Source organism: Triturus cristatus, chromosome 8, assembly GCF_964204655.1.
Source record: "Triturus cristatus chromosome 8, aTriCri1.1, whole genome shotgun sequence".
Taxonomy (NCBI): Eukaryota; Metazoa; Chordata; class Amphibia; order Caudata; family Salamandridae; genus Triturus; species Triturus cristatus.
Window position 1 is genome coordinate 459,714,897 of NC_140591.1, and position 13,279 is coordinate 459,728,175.

The window sequence follows — 13,279 nt, forward strand, 5'->3', positions numbered from 1 at the left end:
ACTGGTGTTAATATCACATAAAGTTTGGTGCATTCAAATTCACTAATTTTTTCTCTATGATGTATTGGTCTACATTTCTTGTCATGCACCTTTAGATAAAAAAATCTTACCAGTTTTTGTTCGACCTTCTGGTAAAATCAAAAGAAGATAAACGAATAGGTTACCGAAGGAAAACGTGTCTGATTGTTTGTTGGTGTGTCTGAGGAGTGGTGTATGAATGTATGTTACTAGTTTCATGTCTGTCTCTTCGGCAGTACATTGTGGTCTAAACCTGCCTACAAAAAGGTTGTTCAGTTCTAGAATTTTTTGTTTGTCTGCAATGTTTTATTGTTCATGTATTATAAATTGTTGACGGCTTCTGATTTTTGTACCTAAAAAGTATGTTCAACATAAGATAGCTAAAAAGTTCATGAAATAAATACTATTAAGTAGTACTTCCGTGGTTGTTTGGTCTTATCTTCCACGTTGAACTGAATTGACATTTCGAAAATTTCATCAGCACTGGCATTTCCTTGTTCTCATAGTTCTCCAACAATCAGCAGTATCGGCCCTCTAACTCCAGCTATCAGCAGCAGGCTAGGAGAAAACCTGCTACAAGAGGAAGGAGACAGGATTCTGGTAGGAGGCAGTGACATTCTTCAGGCGCCTCCAGCCCCATGTCACATCAAGCAGGTCCATTACCTTTCTCGTTATTTCAATCATTGGAAGTCAATAACATCGGACAAATGGGTGTTGGATATTGTAGAACAGGGCCACACCCTAGAATTCTTACAAAAACCTCCATCTCAACCTCCTATTCAAAGAATGCAGAAACATCTTACAGCCCTCAAGGCAGAAGTATTAGCTCTTATTGTGAAAGGGGCAATAGAAGAAGTTTCCCCAGAACAACAAGGGAAAGGATTCTATTCTCACTTCATCCTTATAAAGAAACAGCAGTCTACCAAATGGAGGCAGGTAATGGACCTCAGGGATCTAAACAAATACATAAAGAAAATTTCGTTCCGCATGCTGTCTTTACAAGAAATTCTTCTCTTACTACGCAGAGGAGATTACATGACATCGTTAAGCCTCTTGGATGCGTACTTCCATATCCCAATTCACAGAAAGCACAGACAGTATCTGCGGTTCGTGGTGGGGGGGCACCATTACCAATTCAAAGTATTACCCTTCGGCCTAAGATCTGCACCAAGAGTTTTCACAAAGTGTATGGCTCCGATTGCAGCACACTTGAGGCAGCAAGGTCTCCAAATTTTTCCATATTTGGACGACTGGCTGATAAAAGGTGCTTCGTTTCAGGAAACGCAACAGTCCCTAATATGTTGCATGGATCTATTCCAAAAACTAGGGCTCCGGATAAACAAAGAAAAGTCTTCCCTTATTCCGGCACAGTCAATTCAATTCCTCGGAGCAATGTTAAATACTCGGGAAGCGAAAGCATACCCTTCAGAAGAAAGAATTCAAAAGAATTTGCATTTAACAACATCAATAAAATCAAAAAAGTCCACTTCAATCAGGATCTTCAAATCTTTGCTGGGAATGATGTCATCCTGCATCCCATTGGTTCCCAATTGTTGTCTGCGTATGAGACCACTGCAAGAATCTCTAGACAAGCAATGGGTTCAAGCCCTGGGTTCATTCGAGGACACACTCAAAATCAACACCCGGATCAAATGCGAATTGTCATGGTGGGGCATCAAGAGCAACTTATCAAAGGGTCTCATCTTCGAGCCTCAGTCTCCCAGCTACGTCATGACATCAGACGCTTCACTACAAGGTTGGGGAGCACATTTACAAGACCTGGAGATTCAAGGTCATTCGTCAGCTCAAGAGGCATCGCTGCACATCAACCTTTTTGAATTAAAAGCAGTGTTCCTAGGTCTTCAAGCTTTTCTCCCCAGAATTCGTGGCTCGCCGGTGCTTGTCAGAACCGACAGTACGACAACAATGTTTTACCTTTTGAAGCAGGGTGGCACAAAGTCAAAATCCCTGTCAGCACAGGCACAAAAAATTTGGAATTGGCTCTTACTACACAACATCGCTCTGCAGGTAGAGCATGTTCCTGGAGTTCTCAATACAAGAGCAGACTGTCTAAGCAGATCACCTTCCCTTTGCCACGAATGGGAACTGAATCAAGATCAACTCCTACGAATTTTCAGTCTGTGGGGCAAACCAAAATTAGACTTGTTTGCGAATCAAAACAACAAAAAATGCAAACATTACGCAAGCAGATTTCCGCAAAAAGGATCGAGAGGAAATGCTCTACACCTTTGCTGGACAGGAATGTTTGCATATGCTTTCCCCCCATTCCCTCTAATTCCGAGAATTCTGAGAAAGATAAGGTCGGAACCATGCCCCATAATTTTGATAGCCCCGGCTTGGCCGAGACAGTTCTGGTACACGGAACTTCTCCAATTGTCAGTGGAGCCCAGAGTACAGTTTCCAATAATTCAGGATCTGATCTCCATGAAACAAGGACAGATTCTTCACCCGCAATTGACATCTCTAAAATTGTCAGCTTGGAACCTTATGAGCATGAATTTCAATCGCTAGATATTCCTCAAGAGTGCCGAGAAATTTTAGCAAGTGCTAGAGCAACTTCTACTAACAAGACCTATACAGCAAAATGGAGGAGATTTTGCAATTGGTGTTTATCAAGAAATCTGCATCCTTTTAAAGCAATTACTTCCATATCTTCTTCACCTAGCCAAGGCTGGTCTTTCTCATGCTTCTATAAAGGTTAATCTGGCGGCTATCTCCAGATACCGCAGATCAGCGGATTGTGCATCACTTTGGTCTCAAAGACTGATTAAAGAATTTTTAAAAGGTTTGTTCAGACAATTTCTACCAATTAAACATCCACCACCTCCTTGGCAGCTCAACACGGTTTTGTCTCAGCTTATGAGGACGTCGTTCGAACCAATTCACAAAGCTGAATTACAGTTTATCTCATGGAAAGTGGCTTTGCTTCTTGCTCTCACCTCGGCCAGAAGGGTCAGCGAGATTCAAGCATTTTCAGTTTCGGAGCCCTACTTACTATTCAGACAAGATAAAGTAATTCTTAGGACAAATCCAAAATTTATTCCTAAAATTGCTATGACTTTCCATCTCAATGAGCCAATTGTGTTGCCCACATATTGCAAGAACCCTTCAACTGCAGAAGAAAAATCTCTGCACACATTGGATATTAAAAGATGCCTCAAGTTTTACATAGAGAAAACAAAATCTTGCCGTAAAACTAATCAACCACTAATAGCTTATTCTGGACCCAGGAAAGGTTTGGCTATTTCAAGAACTTCCATTTCTAGATGGATTGCATCTGCCATTGTTTTATGCCACGAAAGAGCAGGAAAACTTTTGCAATCGAGAGTGCGCCCTCATTCTACTAGAAAGATGGCAACTTCAACAGCGTTGCTGGCTGGTGTCTCGCTCCCGGACATTTGCAGGGTGGCAACTTGGACAAATGTGCACACGTTTACCAGACATTATTGTCTGGATACACAGTGGAAAGCAGATTCAGCAGTGGGCCAAGCAGTTCTGCGGCGCCTGTTTCACTAAGGTACTGGTCTGTCTCTTTATAATTTGTGTAATGCATATTTATGTATCTATAAATATATATTTATATGTATATTTATATTTTCATAACTGTTAATGTCCGTTTTGTAAGTTTAATGAATCTTTTTTCTTTCAGCAATTTTTTCTGTATTTGCAGTTTAGCGTTTAAAAAAAAAAAAAACACAATGCAGAGCCCTGGAGACAAAGGGGTCTATCCTAGAAACGCTATATATAATAAGAACTGCTATCTATTCTGATACAAGCATGTGAATCTATGAAAGATTCAATACTGGAGAAACAACTAGTTACTTACCTGTACACTATGGTTCTCCAGTATTATCTTTCATAGATTCACATGCGGCCCGCCCGCCTCCCCGTTTCTTCTTAGGTAGACCGCCTTTATCTCTGGTTTCATCCATAGCTCACTCTTGGGCTGTTGGAAATCTGAGGTATGGTGGCTCTGCTGGGGATGGTGTATCTCTGGGCTAGCTTCTGATTGGCTGTTGTTTGGACCATATAATGAGGATAAGAGGTTACACAGAGATTTACTCTCTATGGTTTCCAGGCAGTTTTTTCTTTTACTGCTATGGTTATTCTTTTTAACAACAAAGAACTGGCACCCATAGGCACCCTTCACTTTATTCAGGATTGGGAAGAGGAAAGATACATTTATCAAAAAACCTCCATCACCTATGTAATATCTTGGTGTAACCCAATCCAGCGTGCCACATATTCTAAAAATTCAAGAAAAAAGATAGAATCAAAGAGTGAACAGTCAGTACTTCAAAGAAAGTTTCCTTACTTTACTTTACATATACCACCAGCTTTCAATGTAAATGTGTAAAAAAATGTGTAAAGGAAGAGAAAGTATCTCACGTGCGCACCACCAGAGGGGCTACTGGCAGGTTCTCAACAGCTTGCCCACGTTTGTTTCATCATTGATAACTTTCTCGCAACAAAGTGATGTGTCCAGTGAGGAAAAAGGAAATTTAAAACAAAGAAAAACTTGTGTCCCCCGTGAAAAACAAAGACCCAAGAGGTCTCAAAATCAAAAGATAAAAAAGGAATAGACTCTCAGGTGCTATCCTCCTTTATTCCAGTTTAAGAGTCTACCTCACGGTTAAAAACACAGCATGTTGTATACCATTTTAATGACGGCCAACATGTTTCATTGCCAATTTATTTGTGGCAAATTCATCAGGGCTAACGAGGTCAACAATCACCTCCCTGGACAAACAACATTAAGAAGAGACTAATGGGAGCTATGGGCCCACATACCAGCTCCCAACAAGTCGAGAGGACGTGTATAATATACAATTTCTCGTCCCTTACAAAAAGCACTGTCGTTGCTGGTGCTTGCGTCGCACTCCTTCAACAACGTGCGGTAACTCAACCCAGCATCATGGTTATTCTTTTACCGTGAGACTCCCACCATGACGACGGGGAAGATACAAGCATGTGAATCTATGAAAGATAATACTGGAGAACCATAGTGTACAGGTAAGTAACTAGTTTTTCACTGCTCACCTAATAACATAACCTGATCCAGTCTGACGCCTAGGGATAATTCTAAGGTAAGGAATCTGTGAATGGATAAAGTATCTACCCGATAAGGTATTACCAATGCCCACCAGTAATTTTGTGTTATAGGGCAGCTCCACTTCATATGTAGGAAGTTTGCTGTGTCACTTCCTCACCAAGTGTAAGCAGAGGAAGAAAGCCCCTGGTATATCCAAATGATCTTATAGTGAGGTATACTCTGTGTAATATAGAAAACTGTATGTATCAAAAGTGGGCGCTACGGGATACTTTCTGCTAGCATGTTAAGGCTCCTTGCCTCTCCTGCTCCCATTTGTCCTGGAACGTCCTCAGGGAGACACCTGTGTATTCTAACTAAGGTTTGTTAAGCCAGGATACCGCCCTTCTTCCCTGTTCCATTTAATGTGTAGGGGATAGATGGTGCCTATGTTCCACTGCTGTTTATGAGCATTCATCAGTTTGTTATATTGTAAGAATTGACCTCGGAATGTCCCATTCGTCTACAAGGGTTTGTAACTCTGTACGTGTACCATTGTGAAATAATGTCCTATGTATCAATAACTACTGGGTCCCTGTGCTGTAAATCAATGGAGGTGAGATAGCCCAGCCTGGTTGTGCGCTCCTTCAAGGGTATCCGCCGAACATACATGAGTGCCGATCTTCTGTACACTATGCTCCGTTTTACGGATCCCAACACTGCCTTAACATATAGTGGGCGTTCTCCTTTAGATGTATTAAACAGCATCAACAGTGCCTGCAGTGCTCCTTCTCATGAGACCTAGCTTTGCAATTCCTGTATCATCTGAGTCGGGTTCTGCCAACATCATTTAAGACATATGGTTGGGCACCCACAGGCTTCTGCTTAATATAGCTGGGTTCTAGGAGTCCCTCAATAGCCAGTTCATTGGGAACCTAGCATTGCATCAAATAATTGTTCCTTCTTTTAAGCGTTTTCCTAAATATTAATTCCAACTTAACTCTTAAAATATTTTGGATGAGATAATGTCACTCAGGATGGTGAGTGAGTTACAGGTGTTATGAGATGACAGGTGTTGCTGTCCACCTTGTTGATTGACCATCTATGCTTCCTCTGGAAAGAGCAAATCACTCTCTGCTGAAAGAATGGAAGTTATAAGCAATCTTGTTTAAATTGTGGGATTCTCTCTCTGCCAATCAATAAAAAACAAGTGTCAGCCCTATTTATTAGAAGAATAGATTGACATATGAATAACTGTATGAAGAATCCTGCACTACCAGTGCAGTTTCTTTATAAATGTGATTACATTTCTGTGAAAGAGATTGTTGCTCTTAAAGTGGTTGGAATCATTTGATTTATCCCAAAGGAGCTTTATTTAAGACAAGAGTTACTTCATACTTTGCTGTCACAACTAATGATTGGCTCGCAGTTTTAAAAGATTAAGCATATCTATGTATTCTGAAGCAGGCTTTTGGGAGAAATGTTGCTTGAGCCTAAACAGTGTTGCTGCTTATTTGTATTTCATAGCAAATAGCGTACTATCGCCTGGATATTATGTTAAGTTGGATAAATATCAGTGCTACACAAAGTGAGGGTCACCATACATTTTGAATGATTTATGACCGTTTCTGATTTCGTTGAAAATCTGTACATTAGTGCAGACCAAGGAGGTGACGGAGCGTGCATGTAGTGGCATTGGAAGCACTACAGATCAGGATGAAATGTAGACTTTCCTTAAATTGTATATAGTTCATACATTATAGCTGATAAAAACAATCTATGCTGGTTTCAGCCTTGGACACCATTTTTAACAAGTGATCTATGATTTGCCAGGTGTAGATTTTGCATCAGATTACTGACTACTATGGGATTCCCAAAGAATCCCTGGAATTCTCCTGGAATTCTTTGCAGTCATATATTTCCAGGATTAGTCACATGCTTAAAATTTAAGCATGCAGAATATCTTAGAAAATTCAGCAAATTGACATTGATGCTGAAGTGTATTTAACATTCAACACATTTTTCCTTGAAGAAAGCGGCTGTGCTACTTTACATGAAATATGGGGCTGTTCAATGCCCATTTACCACCTCAGAAATACACTTACTCCTTCATTTGAGTGAGGTCCTTTTGTATACATTTCTATTATGCCTTTCTATTTACTGGGGTTACATGAATGAGCACAAACCTATGAGTTTGTAGGTTTTTACCTACTTTTGCAAATCGGTCCACCCAGGAATGGGCATAAACCGCTGCTAACTTTAAATCTGCTACTATACAAATGTCTGCACTGTGTACATCTTCCACACTCTTATTTGCTTGGTGGCATGCCACAGTTCAAATGAACAAACACATTTGCCTTTGTGCCTGATCCGTTTTTGAGATGTATGAGCAAAGTGGCAATTGGGGGTACATTGAACATGCACTATCAAGGAGTGATGCTTGGTCTATAAACTCCGCAGGGCTGTCATTTTGGCAGAGTCATAGAAAGGCCCTCGGTATAATGATGTCCTATCCTATTGTCATTCTTTCATTGGCATTTTGGTTATTCTTTATATGCTGTGGGAATTTTTACTTTCGTAATACTGGTAAGTCTTGGATTTTATGTAAAATAAAATATGCCTCAGCCTGTAGGATTTGTGTAACCTGCCTGCATGCATCCATGTACCCCTTCAACCATTACTTTACTCATAAACTCACTCATTCACCCACCCATGCATTCACCTATTCAACCATTCACACCCAACCATATTGTCACTTGTTAATAAGCCATGCATTCGTTCATGCATTTATCCAATGTTGAACTCACTCATCTGTCCATTGGACCTTTGACTCATTTTTCACATTCATATACTCAACCATCCGGACAATCACACACACATACTCGCCGAGCAACATAGCAGCATTTTCAAACTTGAAATAGCCAGACGTGTTGGCTGTTTGGCCTATGGGCCAGACTAATTGACGTTACCAGCTTTTGCTAATACATTTGTTATTGAAGCATCATTGTTAACTTCTAAAAGAACGTGTTTGGTGGTATATTTAAATGGGGCTGACGTCTTGTCAAGCTGATGTCCGCACAATAACGTAGAGATGCTAATTGACATTTGCAATAGTGAAAACTACTGATTAGTAGACTCATGGAATATTATTAATCTGTTAGTAGATTAAGTTCAACAGGAATCTGTATGATATTTGTGTGATATGTTTACTGTGAATGTTTGTTGTAATCAAGGTAGTGTCTGTAGTGTGAATCATACTTTGTCATTGAACACATCTCTTTTTTAATAGCTTTACAAGGGTCCCAAATGGACATTTCGGTATTCAGGCCTTCAACTGAACTGTGAATATCGTTTCCGTGTATGTGCCATTCGACAGTGCCAAAATACAGGTGCCCCTCAGGAGCTGATTGGCCCTTACAGCGCCACAGTACTGTTCATCTCTCAGAGAGCCGAGCCGCATTCCAGCACCAACAAAGACACTGTGGACATTACTAGGACACGTCGAGCACTGAGCGATGAGCAGTGTGCTGCTGTCCTCCTTGTGCTGTTTGCTATCTTCTCCATTCTTATTGCCTTTATCATTCAGTACTTTGTAATCAAGTGACAGAAAAGTACCTTTAGTGAATTTAATATGCGGATCCATTTCATATTGTCATTTCTTATCCATTTATGTTATCTTACTTTTCCCAAATAAGTGGCATTTAGCACGCCTTGAAACCGTAGCACGTCATTTTTTCTACCATGCCTGCCATCGAAAATGCCTATATTGCTAGGATCTTGGCAGTATACTGGAATGCAAACCACAGAAATTGCAATTGTTTCTGGGCAGTGTATCAGGTTTTAAAGTAGTCTTTCTAAAGTAGCAAACAACTGGGTGATTGGAAAATTTCAATGGGTGATTGGAAAAATTCAATCAGTTGTGGTAAGGTAGACCTTATAATGAAAGGATTAGAACGCAGAGAATAATTGTTGAAAAAAATAGTTATTCGCTGTGTTGAAAATCCTGCTATCCAACACCCACTATTTAAATTGTTAATCTCTGATGCTGTGAAATAATATAGCGCTGTACTTCTACCTCTTCTTTTGTCTTAATTATTTGGAAAATAAGGATAAAAATGTTAATGAGCATCTAAAAAACTGGATTGACTAGGCATGAAAGAGGTTTTTAAATAACAAATGTCTGCTTCTACACTGCAGGTATCTATTTGTAGCATGAATATGATTTGAACTTGCCTCGACAAAAAAAAGTCAACTTCTATAGCGACCCTGTACTTTCGGCATGGATTAGAAACACAAAAGGGCTTTAAATGTAGGTACTTGCACATGGGCTTGACCGTAAAATCAAATTTAGTAGAAAGGACCTTAAAACATTTACTTATCTTGGTTTTATTTTTAATAATTTGCAAGCATGATGTGTTTTGTCTAGGCTTAGAGCCATAATCATTTTTTTAAAATGTTCATATCACTACCACTGTCATCTCTCTTTAAAATGTAGCATTGAGCACGGTCTTGGAAGGCACCAAAAGATACGATGTAGTAATTTGCACCAGAAAATTGAGCTGCTTTGTTCCTGAAAAAATAATTGTATGTTAATGTAACGTCTATTTGGATTCTGTACCAGATTGTTGATTGCATGTTGTTAATGTTGCATTAGAGCACTTTGCAAATTGCGTTAATTCACGGTTTTTGTAAACATCACTTGTGAGTTCATGAATGAAAATACTGAGTTTTGTCAAGTAACACATGACCATCTCACTGGATGCAAATAACTGCCAGTATATTAAAAGATAGTTTTTAGTGAATCTGTGAAAGGGAACATTCATGCTTTAACTCCGCTGTCTGTTATTTTCTATATTTGTAACTTCCTATTAATTTATTTCAGTCCAAACGTTAACAGATCACTAATCTTTTGTGTAGGGTGTGGCATTTCCTATTCCTAAGCACTTCTAAATGACAAAGAGCATCTTTTTCATGCTTTAAAGGTCTCTGAAAAAATGTTTATAGTGGAAATGGGCATGTATTGTATTTGTTTCAGCGTCAGTTACTGTTGTAGAATAAAGTTAAATTTATGTTGAAATAATAAATGAAAACACCTGGCATTCAAGGTGATAAGAATGGTCTGTCTTAAAAATGTGCCGTATGTCTGCCTGCATTTTAATTTTGTCACTTTTATGTAATGCTGAAGACTTCCCACAGAATACGTTGATATTGAAATATATTTTCTAGAGCCTTTGAAAAAGTGCCATGTTTGGCAGTACAAATGGGGTTGAGTGTAATAGCCCATAGATTTACACATGGTTGAATGTCTAAAATGGTAAGAGTTGTTGCTGCAATGAACATGCAGTGATTTTTTCATAGTAAAATTCAAATAAACTCCTATTTTTGATAGTAAATGTCATTTAATAGTGTATTTGCTATTCGAGTGCAGATTACTGCAGAGAGGAAGAATTTTTAATGTAATGTTAATTTTACCTCATACTGTACATTCCAAAAAAATCTACAATTTTTAAAATGTTATGGATACACTACCAAGCGTATCACCTATTGTACAATGTTGAACTTATAAAGATTTAAAACGTGTATAATCTCATAGAAGTATACATTTACAAAATGGAATCCATGGAAATAAAATCTGTATCATTCTTTTTCATTGTGTGTTGTGTTATATTTTCGGCATAATCTGACATTATTTACAATTAATGAAAATGTATTACAGTAATAGTAGGTACTAGTGTGAAGAAATAATTAATCTGTATGAGAAAATATATATATTTTTCTGAGTTTTATTTTGCGGATTATCTAACCATCATTTACCATGTTTCGTCATGCAAGTAGCTTCTGAGTTCATGCATATACAGTAGCACTTATTTACCTTCCATATAACATATACCAACTGGCATTTTTCCCCAAAACCTTCTTTCTGTATTATTCAAATGCTTTTAAAACCAAGTGATCATTTATTTGTTCTTTCTGTCACTTTTTATATTCTCTTTTTTCACCTTTTTCCCCAAATAAGTTTATTTACTTGCGTTAAAGGAAAGCAGGAGTTGACAGTTGTGCTTGTTCTCTCCACTCACTTAACATACATTAGAGTTCTTTGACAAGACTGCGTTGAAGAATCAAAAGAATAAAAGGAATTCTAGGTCTCAAAGTTAATACCAGTGACAGACCTTGACCTCCTTTGAGAGGAAGAAGTAGAAGAGGGCTTATTCTTTGGACCATGTAGTCCTGCCTCTAATAGACAAGGGTGTCTATTTTAGCTACGACAGTCTCCTCCATTATGCAAGTTGAATCTTTTAAACAAGAAATCCTTTCTGGATTAAAAGGGGGTAGTAGTTGGCCTCTGTCATTCCCACTGATTCTGTTGCGTAGCTAGAACCAGGTGTTTTAATGCTCCACCAGCAGCTGAGGGCCTGGTCATGCTACATGTTGATAACAACGATGAGCTACTGTCGAACTTAACCATGCCCCCATCTTTAGAACACAGAGTTGTGCACGAGGCAGCAGTTGCAACAGTATTACCTAACCAGAAACCCGTGCTTTGTATAGGTGTTATAGTCCTGCTACTCAATCCTATTATTTGGTTAGGAGTCATAACAGCACTCAGTAGGTTATCTTCAGGATCTAAGGTTAGGTCTGGCACAACGTTTTGTAAACCTCCTAAAAACTGATGAAAGTAATTCTTCTAGCAAGGTATTCTTTATTGTATATACTTAATGAAAACCATGCCATCGCATATCATCACATAAATAAAAGAATAGTCATATTAAACTCTAATTTTAAAATGCGTTTTTAAAAGACTGAACAAATGCATTCGTCCCATAAAACTGTTTCCCACTGGTCATGGCTCAACAAATCAAGGACTTGATTATTCACAGTATTAATTTTTCCTCATCGGCTCACGATTATCTAGTTATCGAAATCTCATTGCTCCACAGATTATAGTAAAGAGAAATATGTGAGTAGGATAATAAATGAGGTAACAGTGACATAATACTTACTTAGGCAGGAAATAGCAATGTTGGTGCAGTTTTATAAGGCAAGTTACACAAGTTGTTTTGAGGACAGAAACCTAGGAGAAGTAACCCTTGCAAGATCACGGTGACCACATCAATTATTTCAATTTCTAGTTTTGCGTTCTTTGTAATCTGTTGAAAAGATTAACTAGTGAATCATGAGGAAAATCACGACCATACTTTGTGTCCTGATTGATATAATATTCGTAAATATGAGGTACATTGTTATACCCCCTGCATCTATCTATAATTGAGAAAAAAATGAAATCCATAATGCCTCCTGTACTACTACAATCACCTGCTGATCCTTCGATGTGTTGGAAAGATTGGAGAGATGGCTGTCAAAAGATACTCAGGCAGTAGGGGGAGATGTTTTTGTAGGAAGAAGCTTGTATTACTGAGACACAGCTAAGGAGCAGAGAGTAGGAAAGTGTTAAAAAGCTAGCTGTCCCCGAGAGAGGGATGAATGATGAAAGTTATTTAGAGCTGGATAAGATGATGAATTTTTACAAGCAACTCATGCTGTAGAGGAAAATTACAAAGAAAAAGTAAATGTAGTTGTAGACTGTTACAAATATTTAAAAAGGAGCAGCAAGCAGTTGAAACATTTGAACTTTTTGTGTGGAAGTTTTGCGAATATTAACTGCCATTTGTACATTCAGACACTTTCACAAAGAGACCATTAGGGATCCGCTGGTGATTAAAACAAAGCTACACAAAGCTGTGCTCGGTACCGGACATCAGAAAATACTATTGGGCAGCGCTGCCTATCAACATCAATGGGTGGGTCTTCTCGCCGATCGAGGAACCAGCATATCGGGTCGTTCGACTAGCCATGGGCAAGGGCAGCTATTTATCTGTCATCTACAAGAAAAGAACGGGTAATCCGGCCCTCCAGACTCATACACACACGATGGTCACCGCATGGCGGAGTGCAACTAAAATGACTGCGTGGGAGGCCCGGCTTACCGAGCAAATACCACTCGGGAGGGAGATTTTTGAGTGAGGTGGGGCATCTGAAGGGCTTCCGTAGATGGAGCACTATAAGCATAGATCTCCTGGGAGATGTTTGGAAAAAGGGGAAAATTATTGAATTCGACAGCCTACAAACAGAGTTTCAGATGGTAATGAGCGAGCACTTTAGATACCTATAATTTAGACACACACTCCATTGCCACCTGAAGGAAGGGGATCC

At 39.0% G+C, this 13,279-nt stretch overlaps 1 protein-coding gene across 6 annotated transcripts in view; it reads left to right on the plus strand.

Annotated features, from left to right (window-relative positions):
* FNDC3A (fibronectin type III domain containing 3A) overlaps positions 1-10,713 on the plus strand; it is a 1,314,248-nt gene extending 1,303,535 nt beyond the window's left edge. For 5 of the 6 annotated variants that reach the window (XM_085621888.1, XM_085621890.1, XM_085621889.1 and 2 more), the window contains one exon: positions 8,358-10,713. In XM_085621888.1, coding sequence (XP_085478014.1) covers positions 8,358-8,672 — 315 coding nt within the window. In that variant the 3' untranslated portion in view covers positions 8,673-10,713. The remainder of the gene's footprint in view (positions 1-8,357) is intronic. The other variant, XM_085621893.1, reaches the window with a different exon arrangement.
* The last annotated feature ends 2,566 nt before the right edge of the window (positions 10,714-13,279 follow it).